The sequence below is a fragment of the Lissotriton vulgaris genome, chromosome 4_1, assembly GCF_964263255.1.
Source record: "Lissotriton vulgaris chromosome 4_1, aLisVul1.2, whole genome shotgun sequence".
NCBI lineage: Eukaryota > Metazoa > Chordata > Amphibia > Caudata > Salamandridae > Lissotriton > Lissotriton vulgaris.
Window position 1 is genome coordinate 638,076,173 of NC_141691.1, and position 12,500 is coordinate 638,088,672.

General features: G+C 46.8%; 1 protein-coding gene across 1 annotated transcript in view; it reads left to right on the forward strand.

Annotated features, from left to right (window-relative positions):
- PKD1L1 (polycystin 1 like 1, transient receptor potential channel interacting) overlaps positions 1-12,500 on the forward strand; it is a 1,739,639-nt gene that overhangs the window by 1,201,318 nt on the left and 525,821 nt on the right. Inside the window, exon 43 of the mRNA XM_086964902.1 lies at positions 5,007-5,113. Within this exon, the coding sequence (XP_086821028.1) occupies positions 5,007-5,113 (107 nt within the window). The remainder of the gene's footprint in view (positions 1-5,006; positions 5,114-12,500) is intronic.

The following is a 12,500-nucleotide window of genomic DNA, read 5'->3' on the forward strand; positions in this document are numbered from 1 at the left end:
TTTATTTTCATATGTATGTCAATTTGTCGATTATGTATAACGACTCAATGGCTTGATACAGATCCACCTGTTTTTAATAACTGGCAATCCAGACTATTATCGATATATCATCTAGAAACTGCAATGTATAACTCAAAAGGCAGGAGAAGAAAGATAATTGGTCAGAAATTGTGGTCCCCTGTTTCAAAATGGATATGAAATTATGAACGAATGATTTATTGTGTCTTAAGGGGGTAAAATTGTAAAACTGTAATCGGGAATCAAGGATTGTTTGTATGCTTTGTTATCGATATTTGATTTGTCTTTTTTTGGTACTTTTGTACTCTTCTTTGCCTGTTTGCTGACAAAATAAAATTAATAAAAAAAAAATAAAAAAGTAACACATTCCTCTTTATACACTGAGCACAATGTTTTACTCTAAAATGGCAATATCTCCACTCAAGCATTTCATAAGGGTAAAATATGTGCACAGGAAGGTTCACAAAACCCCTAGGCCTTATATTAACATATTGCAGATGTTTTCAGTTAAAATTTCAGGAACTCTTCCTCTTTTTCTTACAACTACATACATATTGAACATTTTATTTTTTAACACAAAATTCAGTGCTTTGCTGATATCCAGTCACATTCTAAAGTCTACCTCTCAAAACCTATATTAATAAACATGCACCTCTTCAAACAGCTTTTGACTCACTAAACCTTGTATAGAATACATTTACCAATAGAAGTACACATACTGACACTTCTCATCAGACTTTATAAAGTATATTTCTAATTACCTAACTTAGAGCAGTTTCTTATATGAGCACAACTCCAACAGGCTTCCTTTTCCTCCAAATCACCAAGAATGATCTGAGCTCTCCATGGTTCTACACCCAATCACATCACAGTATTTCTTCAACCATGCAGTAAGAATGATAACTATTGGTTGAGCCTTGGACCTTTTTTTTTACTACCACATCTCCCACGATCTTGCGAGACTATTGCAGGATCATAGCACCTCGTGGCAGGCCCAGTAATTGTCCATGCTGTTGTACAAGCATTTTGTGACATTGCATGTGAGCATGCAGCAAGCTTCACTCCCTGAAGCTTATGAGCTACTTTCACGCGAGCCTTGTGTTATTGCAACCAAATTGTAGGGAAATAGTAGTATGTGGGACTGAGTATTCGCTCCACTGAGATCCATCTCTTCCATGACCGGTGAGTGCAGTACAGTGTGGAGAAAGACTGGCCTCTCCACATAGACCTCTGTCTCATGACAGCTGTGTGTAGTAGTGTGCATGGACCGACTGGCCTTTCCAGTGAGACCCCTTCCTTGTATGATGGGTGTGCATAGTAGGGTATGAGAAGAGAGTAGCCTCTTTCCACTGCCCTCTCTCTTACATGAAAGGCGTGCATAGTAGGGTGTCTGCAAGGATTGCCCTCTCTTTTCACACCTCATTCTCAGATAACGGGAGAGCGTAGTAAGGCGTATATGGGCAGCCCTTTCCTTCTGGGACTGGTACCAGGTTTGCGTCGAAAGGGTGTATGGAGAGTTAATGCCACTCCACTAAGTCCTCTCTCTCTCAGATCACGGGTGTACGTATTAGGGTGTGTACATTGACTGCCCTCTTCTATCAGACCTATGTCTCAGATGACCGCTGTGCGTAGTCGGGTGTGTACATGGACTACCTCTCATTCCAGACCTCCTGTTCAGGAATCCCCTGGGTGGGCTGAATCTCGTGGGCATGCAAAAATTAAAGGCGAGGGCGCATGGGGCACACCCTCCTACGCTTTACAAAACCATGGGGACCATCCCACCACAGGGTATTATTAATAAATTATGTGGGGGACCTACACGGACAACGGGAAGCCCAGGGGACCAACGCCTCCTCTGGGCTATATACAACCAAATGGGGGGCTGCACGAACCCCTCAAGCCCCGAGGACCGCCAGCTCCCGGGGCTATAGATATAGAAATGAGGGGCGCATATAAATGAGGGGAGCCATGTGGGCTTCCTCCTGGTGCCATATTGCCCCCTTAGGGGCCACCCCCTAACCCCCCGCCCCCCCAGGGCCGGCTCCAGCTATGTTCTAGGGGTGACCACCCACAGGACATAGCTGTTTGCTGTGGCTTGGCAGAAGCTTTCCAGCCAAGCTACAGCAAACGCTCCACTTCAGACAAGTGAGAACGGGGAAATGCTCTTGCTTGCTGTAAGCGGAGCATTTGCTTTGATGCACAGCTACATATTTAGCAGCTCCCTGTGTGTCAAAGCAATCCCAGCTCCCACAGAAGGCGGGAAGCCGGCAGGGACCGCAGAGACATTCAGGCTTCCACTACAGTTTCCAACAGAGATGCCGGGTTCCAGGGGATGGGGTCCCCGGGGCCAAAATCCTCACAGGAAGGAGGTCCCTGGGGCAAAATCGGCCCAGGGAGAGGGTCCGCATGGCCCCCTCCCCTTTACAAATCTAAAAAAGTAAAGGCCAGGCCCCAGAGCCTGAAATCGGCCTGAGGACGGGGGCTCGCGCAGCCCCCTCCCCTAAATAATAAAATAAACAAATACAAAAAAATGTTGGGCCCTGGGGATAGGGTCCCTGGGGCCAAAATCGGTCTGAGAGGGGGTCCGTACCGCCCCTTTAACCATTTCATAAAGGCTCGGCCCAGGAGGATGGGGTCCCTGGGGCCCAATTCGGCCCAGGGAAGTGGGACCCATGCATGGTAAAAAAAAAAGCCAGCCAGCAAGTCGTCAGAGGCCCCACCCTCTTTCTCCACCCCTTTGCAAACGCACCTCTTGGTGCACTAGTAGTTTGGGGATAAAGTCCCCATGGATGCTGAGGGCCCTTGGGGGCCAACAATCCTTCCTGTTACCTTCAGTAAGTCCCAAACAGCATAATTACTGTGAGGTCTTTGGAGGCCATGTCCCCTTTCTCCACCACTCTGCAGACATTCTTCCTGACGCTGGTTGGGGGATGAAGTCCCCTTGGCTACTGAGGGTCCTTGGGGGCCAACAAGACCTCCTGTTACCACTAGTAAGTCCCACATAGTGGGATGGTTGTGAGCTTTTTGGAGACCCCGCCCTCTTCACCACCACTCTAAAAATGCGCCTCATGGCCCAATACTGGTTGGGAGATGAAGTCCTCTTGGTTGCTAAGGGTCCTTGGGGGCCAAAAAGAAAGCCCTCCTGTTACCGCCACTAAGTCTAACACAGCGGAATTCCTGAGAGCTGGTTCGGTGGCCTCACCCTCTGTCCCCACCACTCTGCAAACACGACTACTAGTTAAAAAAACATAGAAATTCCCAGAAAAAAAAAAAGGTTACCGGTACGTTCTAGTTAGCCTCAACTTTCACTCATACATAACCATAAAATTGAGCAGTTGCCTGAGCTAACAATAACTTACGCCTGCAATGCACTGCTTAAGACCTCACATTACGTAGCTGATGACATGGTCAGTGATGTCACTGTTGACATCTCAATGACATGGGGAGATGGTTTTGCCCTGGACTGTGTGGGGGCCTTTGTCAACCCCTTCGTTAGAATGCAGAGACCCGAGCCCCCCTTCATTAATTTTATGTTTAGCCCCTTGGGAGGTGGTGGCCCCAGGGCTCTGGGGGTGGCTGTATGGGCCCCCTACATTATTAGTAAATGGTTAGCCACAGGGAGGTGGCAGTCTACGGGGCAGTGGGTGAGGCCGCATGGGCCCCCTGCATTATTATTCTATGTATTGCCCTAGGCAGATGGCGGTTTCTGGGCCGCGGTCATGCCCAGCATGCCCCCCATTTACATATCTTTGAGACCAGAGAGGTGGCAGTATCTTGGGCTGCTGCCGTAATAACCCCTGCATACATTAAAAGCAGTGCCCTGGGGAGGTGGCAATCCCCGGGGCTTTCATAAGCCGATGGGGGCTGTGCACGCTCCTCCTATTTGTATGGTATACCCCCTGGACCTGGCCCACCTGTGGGGTGAATTAAAAACAAGTTTGAGAGCCTGCGCTTATTTATTTACTTCCCAGTGATTACCCCAGATTTGTGGCCATTTTCTATGTAAACAAAATGCTTTTTTGCCCTTGCTGGGTCCCTCTGGCAGTCCATGATTTACTTTAGAGGTTCAGGGTTTTCCTATCCTGCCCCTATTCTTATTTTTTAACACTTTTTTTTGTTAGACTCGGCTGAAGCGGAGTCCATAGATGGCTGTCAACAATGCCTGCTTGAAGTGTTAGCAGCCAATCACAGCTCTGCATTTCCCTGCATGTGCTTGAAATTATTCGCAAAATCATTGCGGCAACAGATATACAAATTTGTATTTCTTTTAAGTTCTCAAAAACTACTGAACGGATTTACATCAAATAACTGAAATCATTATCTGCGTAACCATATCTACCTTTGTGCAAAATTTGATGTAATTCTTTCTGCGGTTCGGGCTGCAGGTTCGACTACAGGTCCTATGGAAATTAACATAGGAAAGCATACTTTTTTTGCCTCCCTTTTTCTTGGCCCCCCAACTTGACGGATCACCCCAAAACTTTCCACGCACAGTAAGACTTACTATGACATTGTTTTTCGAAAATTTTGGGAAGATTCATCAAACAGTACTAAAGATATAGGTAAGTCAAAAAACACTTTTTCAGTGGAAACATGATCCTATCCAGAACTACCTACTATATATACAGATTTATATTTTCTTATATTCTTGGCTAAAGCCAGAACCTATTGCCCCAATATGTGTTTCACAAATAAACCATGCATCTCTGCAATGAAGCCAGTATTCATATATTAAATAATCTCACAGGACAGTGAAGTATTACATTCATTATTTCAGGATGTGACTACCTTTCTGGAATAAATTGCTGACATTAAGTCTAAATACTGTGGTGTATTTGTTGGAGAAGTCATTACCTGTTTGCCTAGAATTTACTCAACCCTCTATTTCTTTGATATTGCATTGCCAGGATGTATTAGGTCCATTCTGTAATTTAGAATGCAGTTTTAGAGCACATCGTTTGTAATACAAAATATTTACTTAATTGCAGGTTCATATTGTCTTACATGGAGAGGATGGTGTATCAGAAACTAGGGAACTTCATTGTGCAGATAAACCTCTATTTGAAAGAAATTCGAGGCACACGTTTATTATGAGGTAAAGCAGAAAAGCATTGTCTGTGTTGTCCTTTAGCTTTGCACACCATTGTTAAGTGAATCCTTTTGTCTCTTTAAAAATTATGTTGTACGTTGTTCAATGTTTAAGAAATTTGACACTCTCCAGAAAAACGAATGTGATAAAGATTCAGTTCCCCAGCTCAAATCTTCAGGACCTAGGAAGTAGGCACAGGTGGAAGATGGGAAGCACTTTTCTAACCTATATTCTCTTGCTTCGAGTAGAAAACAGCAGACATGCCACAGGTAAGCTCAGGACATTATTATGCCCCCAAGCATCAGTGAGAAACTTAGTTAAGTTTGAACAGAATGAGGGGGCATGGCCTAGCACCGATGGAAAATGGTCAGGAACTGCTTTGCTCCTCACCAATCTCCACCATCCATGACTATTATGTATCAGGATTGCCCACACAGGAGCAGCAGTGTGCCCAGGATTCGTGTGTGCACTTTGACTGACATTGTGGGGGGCAAAACAAATCTCTGAAGAGCTGGGTATTACATGATGTCCTGTCCTTTGTCGCACCAGCTCACCACAAGCTGGTGGCAGGGCCAACTTTGCTGGGACTTTGTGTGGCAAATCACAGTTGACACTGAAGGAAAGCTTATTAAGGACCATGAGTGGAGCGGCAACTAATACAGATTTCGACAAGAGACTTTGTATCCATTTGGGGCGGTAGTGAGTCATTTTATTTTGCCCCAAGAAATAGCATAAACTGGGGCACATGCTTACAAAACCCTGACAGCATTGAGTGATTTTATTTTGCCACAAGAGTGAACACAGTTGACTGAGCCTGTTCATTAACTTGGGCACACGCTCACATGCCTGCTCATTAACTTGGGCACATGCTTACATAAGTGTCACAGCATTGGTTGGCAGGACGAACAGACCATGTGCCGCAAATCGTGGTGTGGCACTGAAGAAATGCTGTTTGAGGTGCATAAGTGGAGTGCAAGTAATAGAGATTTTGACAAAAGACTTTTGAAAACAAGGTCAGCTCAAATGGGGACAGGGCAGTAGATGACAGTTGGAATTAAAGGTATGCGGCTGAGCAGGAGCCTGACTGAACGCAGCTGACAAGAACTGGCACATAAACTGTTTTGGCTGGGGCACTTGACTGAATTCAGCCGAACTATGGCTTGCTAAAGTCTGAAGGCATTGATTTGCATGAAGAGTAGAGAGAGGACGTGGGGCTTAAATTGTGTTTTATCTGGGGTAGCTAGCAACGTAGTGATACGCATCTAAGGCATGTTGCTGTCAGTGACATACTTACTAATGTGCAGTTGACAAATGTGCATAAACTGGGATATAAACTGTGTTTCATCTACAATGGCTTTCGGTGGCTGACTGAACGCAGCTGACAAGATCTTGTGCATAATTTTTCTGCTTGAGTGAACTCAGTTGACAAGAACTTATGCATAAACTGGGGCACACACTCACTAAAGCCTGACAGCATTGGTTGGCAGAATATCAGAAGACATGTGGCTTAAATTGTGTTTCATCTGGGGCGGCAAGTGGCGTGGTGACACACATCCAAGGCATGTTGCTGTCAGTGACACACTCACTAATTTGGTATTTGAGAATGCTGAAAATGCACTGAACTTGATCTGAAGTGTGCTGGCTAGCTAAAGCTAGTTGCTGGGAAAAATATCAGTGACACTCACACTAATCTCATCAGACATACTTTCAATGACACGCACAAAATAATGATCCTTGAAGAGCAACACAGTCTGTGCTAAAATTAGTTTTGACCTAAATCGTGCTGCTAAAAAATTGATCAGTGTCATGCATACAACTTTCTTCAGGCACTGGTGGAAGATACTGTGAGTTACAGAGAGAGGGAATAGAGGCTTTCTGGGGCCTGACACGTGTTAATGATCTGAACCGCGTTGATGTGAATGAGTTCCATGATGGGCGCACTACGCGCTGGTGAAAGTTAATGCAGGAGTGACTCTAGCGACAAGATTAGCAACAAACTTGGGAGGCTTAACAGCCATATCTAAAAGGATCGTGAGCCCATATTGGTGTGTGTTGGTGACACGTTTTGACTCGCTAATAACGTTGTCACTGTTCCCTATAGAACTATTCCAACACAACTTCAATTAATGTTGGTAATACTTAATAAGATTGATAAATATGCAAAGAAAAAAGATGTAGGTGACTAAAGCCCATCACTGGGGCAGTTGCCTGCTGCTGTGGAGGGGGGTGCTTGTGTTTATATAAGCGGACCACCTTGCTGCCACTTTGCTGTTGCTACTCTGTAGGAAGCATTAGAATCGAAAATAGATACCTTGGTGGCTGAGCAGGGACTTTTAAAGAATGATCACCATCAACAGAATGCACATTGGGCGCAATTGTCACAGAAATACCCACTATGTGGAACCAGCAAAACTGCTTGGGGAATAGATTTAAAATTCTTGAAACAAGAGCTGAGGATGCTGAGAATAGGGCCCGAAGGAATAATATCCGCATTATAGGAATACCAGAACTTATAGAAGGCACCATTGTTAACATGACTGCATTCCTGGGATCGTGGATTAAGGAAGTAGTGTCTCTCGTTTGGCTTTTGAAATAGCCTCCAAGGCTGGTGATTACCAGATTGCTGCATTTTAAGGACCGTGACCACATCCTACCTCAGGCCTGAACTAAAGGAGACATAATGATTCTGAACCAGAGAGTTATGCTATTTCTGGATTTTACCAAGGATGTTCAAAAGCAAAGGGCTTCCTTTACTGAGCCTAAGAGGCAACTCTGTGACATAGGGATATCCTATGCTATGTTGCTTTCGGCTAAGATTCATGTTGCACATGACCAGGAGGCCCTATTCTTTACTTCCCCACAAAAGCTTTTAGAATGGATTGATCATATCCCCTAGGGAGAACGGGGCTCTCCCAAGAACAAGAAACAGTCTGCTAGCCGACCTCCTAAAAACAGGGTAAAGAGGGGTGGTGGAGTTGCCCCTTCTAGATTGCAGGTTCGACAAGAGCAGAAAAGAGTGGTGATTAAGTGGAAGTGCTAAATGGAGCAGGCTCATGCTCCATTTCCCTAAATACTGATGATGAGGGGAGAGACACAGAAACAGATGAGTCTTCTACTTCTACTCCTGACTCTGAGGTGGTTCTCCCATGTCACGCCTGGAACATATAATGATATCATTTGACATATTGAAGCAAAGTAATGAAAGAGTGTGCACAGTATATTGTGTGGCTTTCTTGTGGGCTTTTAGATTCTGAACTAGGTTTTGGTGGTGTGTAGTACGGCAGTAGGCATGAGCAACCCCTCTAGCTTAGTGGTATGAATAGTATTTGTTACCTAGTTCGGATAGGGACTGTGCCTCTTCTTGCTCTGGGATGGGGAGTTAAGTTGTGGTTTTTTTAAGTTAAGATGTCCAAGACCCATATCAGTCTCTATATGAGTGGGTGGACGCCGGTGGGGCAATACCCCTGTAGATGGAATTGTCCCTTTACCTCCTGCTGGTTTGCCACTGCTTGGAAAAGACAAGGCAGCCTCCTTGACCTATAACTTTATGAGCTGGAATGTGTGGGGTGTAAACAGTAAGACTAAATGCTATATAATCCATTCATACCTAAAGACAGGTAACGCACATTTCACTTTTGCAGGAGACCTACCTTGCTTTTTCTGAAAGGGAGGCTTTATGCAAAAGATGACAGTGTCAATTATACTCCACCTCATACTCTGCTTTCACTAGAGAGGTTCTGATATGGGTTCGTCCACAGGTTCTCTTCCAAAAAAAAACATGACTTGATTGACCTTAGTGGACGGCGTGCAGAGATGTTGGGTTGCCTAGCTGGTTAGGATTTGACTATAGTGAGGGTTTATGCTCCTAATGCGGACCAGGGTGGGTCCCTCATGGATTTGTCAAGAATATTGGCACCATATAGGATGCAAAATATACTTCTGGACGGTGATTTTAATTGTATTGTAGGCCTTGATAGATCATACACACCCATGATAGATTCTTCGATCAGTAGACTTGCTAGGAAATTCCAAAACTGGCAACAGAGGTTGGGGACTTGTGAGCACGTTCATGCCCTGTTGCAAGGGACTAATCAAATTTTTCAGGAATGCATGCTCTATATGTTCATTTGGATATATTTTGGTGCCCTCCGAGTGTGCATAGCGAGGTACGATATGTGGAGTATTTATGCAGAATAGTTTTGGAACATAATCCAGTTCTGCTTTCACTGGGATGGAATAGAGAGCAGCTTGGTATACCAGATATGTGTTTGTGGGTGGAGACCCTGGACGATTCTGCAATTCTCCACACTATTGGAGAAACTGTTCGAAACTACTTCCTAGATAATTAGGCCTCGTCTGCATTCCCTCTGATGGAATGGGATGCGTTTAATATTGTTATTCGGGGGAATTGTATAGCAGAAACTGTGGTGGACCAACACCTACCGCCCCCACGACCACCACCCGCACCAGCCACCTGCTCTCCTGGACCAGCATCAATGACGAAGACACCAGCGAGAAAATGAGCACCATCCACTCTGGATCACCGTTAGACCCATGCCCTCACCACATCTTCAACAAAGCCTACACAGCCTTCGCACCTCATCTCCGGAAAATAATCAACATCTCCTTCGAGACAGCAACCTTCTTGGAAAGCTGGAAGCACGCCGAGATCAACTCCCTACACAAGAAACCCAAGGCGGACCCCAAGGACCTCAAGAACTTCCGGCCCATCTCCCTGTTTCCATTCCCGGCAAAGGTCACTGAGAAATCGTCAACAAACAACTGACCCGCTACTTCGAGGAGATCAGCATCCTGGACCCGTCCCAGTCTGGTTTCCGCAGCAATCACAGCATCGAAACCACCCTCATCGCCGCCACCAATGACATCAGGACCCTGCTTGACAACGGCGAAACAGTGGCCCTCATCCTCCTGGACCTATCAGCCGCCTTCAACGCGGTTTGCCACCACACGCTACCAACACGCCTACACGACGCCGGGATCCAAGAGAAGGCCCAGGACTGGACCATATCCTTCCTCTCTGGCAGAACTCAGAGCATCCGCCTCCCCGCCTTCAGTTCCAATGCCACCGAGATCAACTGCGGCGTACCCCAGGGCTCTTCTCTCAGCCCGACGTTGTTCAACATCTACATGGCACCCCTTGCCCACGGCGCCCGACAGCACAACCTCAACATCATCGCCTATGCCGACGACACCCAGTTGATCCTCTCCCTCATCAAAGACCCTCACACCGCAAAACCAACCTCCATGAAGGAATGAAGGCCGCTGCCGAATGGATGAGGAACAGCTGACTGAAGCCGGATTTTCAAATGGATCCCCATCGAATCCAGTAGAACAGTCACCCAGGCCCTCGTCACCAGCAGATTGGACTAAGGAAACGCCTATTACGCAGGAACGTCGGCCAAACTGCTTAGACGACTGCAACCCATCCAAAACGTCTCGGCACCTCTGATCCTTGACACCCCCTGCCGCAGCCACATCACACCCCACCTGAGAGACCTGCACTGGCTCCCCGTCAACAAGACGATAACCTTCAAGCTCCTCATCCACACCCACAAAGCTCTCCACAACACCGGCCAAGCAAACCTCAACAGACGACTCAGCTTCTACACCGCCACCTCCGCCGGCATCGCCCTTGCCACAGTCCCCCGCATCCAATGAACAACCACTGGCGGCAGATCCTTCTTATACCTCGCCGCCAAGACCTGGAACACCCTCCCTACCAACATACAGCAGAAAGACCTACTGGCCTTCAGAAGACTCCTCAAGACCTGGTTCTTAGATTAGTAGCAGCCCCCCCCCCCCAGCCCCTTAAGACCCTCACGGGTATATAGTGCGCTTTATAAGTGTCCTGATTGATTGATTGATTGAGCGTGGCAAGGCTGCCCCTTCCCCATTATTATTTGCTATTGTGGTTGAACCACTTGCTTATAGAACAAGGCCTGGAGGTGTCCACAGGGTACTATGGAAGTACAGGGCATCGTGCATTATTCAGCGCTCTGTGAGTATAGCATGTGGTTCCTGATAGATGCAAATGAAGAGTTTCCATGTAATTTTCCTCCTTGAGCGTTTTTTGCCATGCATCTGGCCTCTGCATCAATGTAGTAAGTCTCACCTGTTTCCGTTGCTTAAAGCTGCACTTCAGCCTGAAGATCTTAGGGGGCTTGCCAGGGAGGGTACATCCTTAAAGTATCTTAGGGTTTAACTATACCATGAGACCCCTGATCATTTGGAGGGTAACATTGGTGTGGCCACTAGAAGTCTTCACTTGTTTGTGGATTTATGGAAGACTTAGCCATGATCAGAGATGGGACTTTTAACAGTAGCAAAAATGGTGCACTCCCCAGATTGCTATGCCTTTTCTCTGCTCTACCTATAGTGATACCCTGTAGCCTCCAGAAGATGCCATTGGGTAACGGCCGCTCCAACCCCCAAACACCACCTCTGATTACCGGCCTTTCAGCCTCCAGTAGCAACAATTGATTAATGGCCACTCCAGCCTCCAAACACCGCCATTGATCAATGGCTGCCCCGGCCTCCAGACGCCACCTCGGATTTCTGGCCTCTCCAGCCTCCGGGCCTCCTGATGCCGCCACTTCGTACGGTTGCTCCAGCTCCATCCTCCAGATGCCACCATATCTCTCTGGCCGCTCCAGTCGCTCTCCTGAATTGAACCCTCTGTCTTGCTGCTCCTTCGTGCCCGCACGTACATTAAGCCTCAATGGAGCTCTTAGAGCGGGTGAGCTCCTGTCCCCCTTGATTTGGGCAAGTGGTAGCCCCTCAGGATAATCAATATCCCGCCATTGCCTCCTGGCACATGAGCCTGTCTCTCCCAAGGCCTGTTGTCTCCCATGCCTGCGCCTCACCTGAGGCCTATTCGAGCGAGAAAACCTGCGAACCAAGACCGTGCGCCCCAGCTGGGATCATATGAGATCCGCTGTCTAAAACATGCAGGGACCCCCGTCCTCTCCCTGCCTGAGACTGTTGATTGAGACCCACACCACCATAGTGGCTAGCTGTGGATCCCTCCCATGACGGTCTAACATAAATACTGGGCCATTATTGCCCCCTGAACCCAGGCTGGCGAACAGATAGATAGGTCCTAACAGTGGCTCTAAGCACCCCTCTGAGACCTCTGGAGCCCAGCGCCTGTTTTGGGCCCTTTTGAGAACCCTTTGATGAACAATTACCCTGTAATAGCGTGAGACTACGTTATTGCGTGATTAAGGCACTACTTGGACCCCTCTATCCCGGTATATTGTGTGAATCTGCGTCAACCCATATATAACATGTGATTCTTTGTCATCTTTATAGCCTTGTCACCTACCTCTGTCGCTCTCCGCTGTATATTGTCAACCTTCCAAATCTCAATATC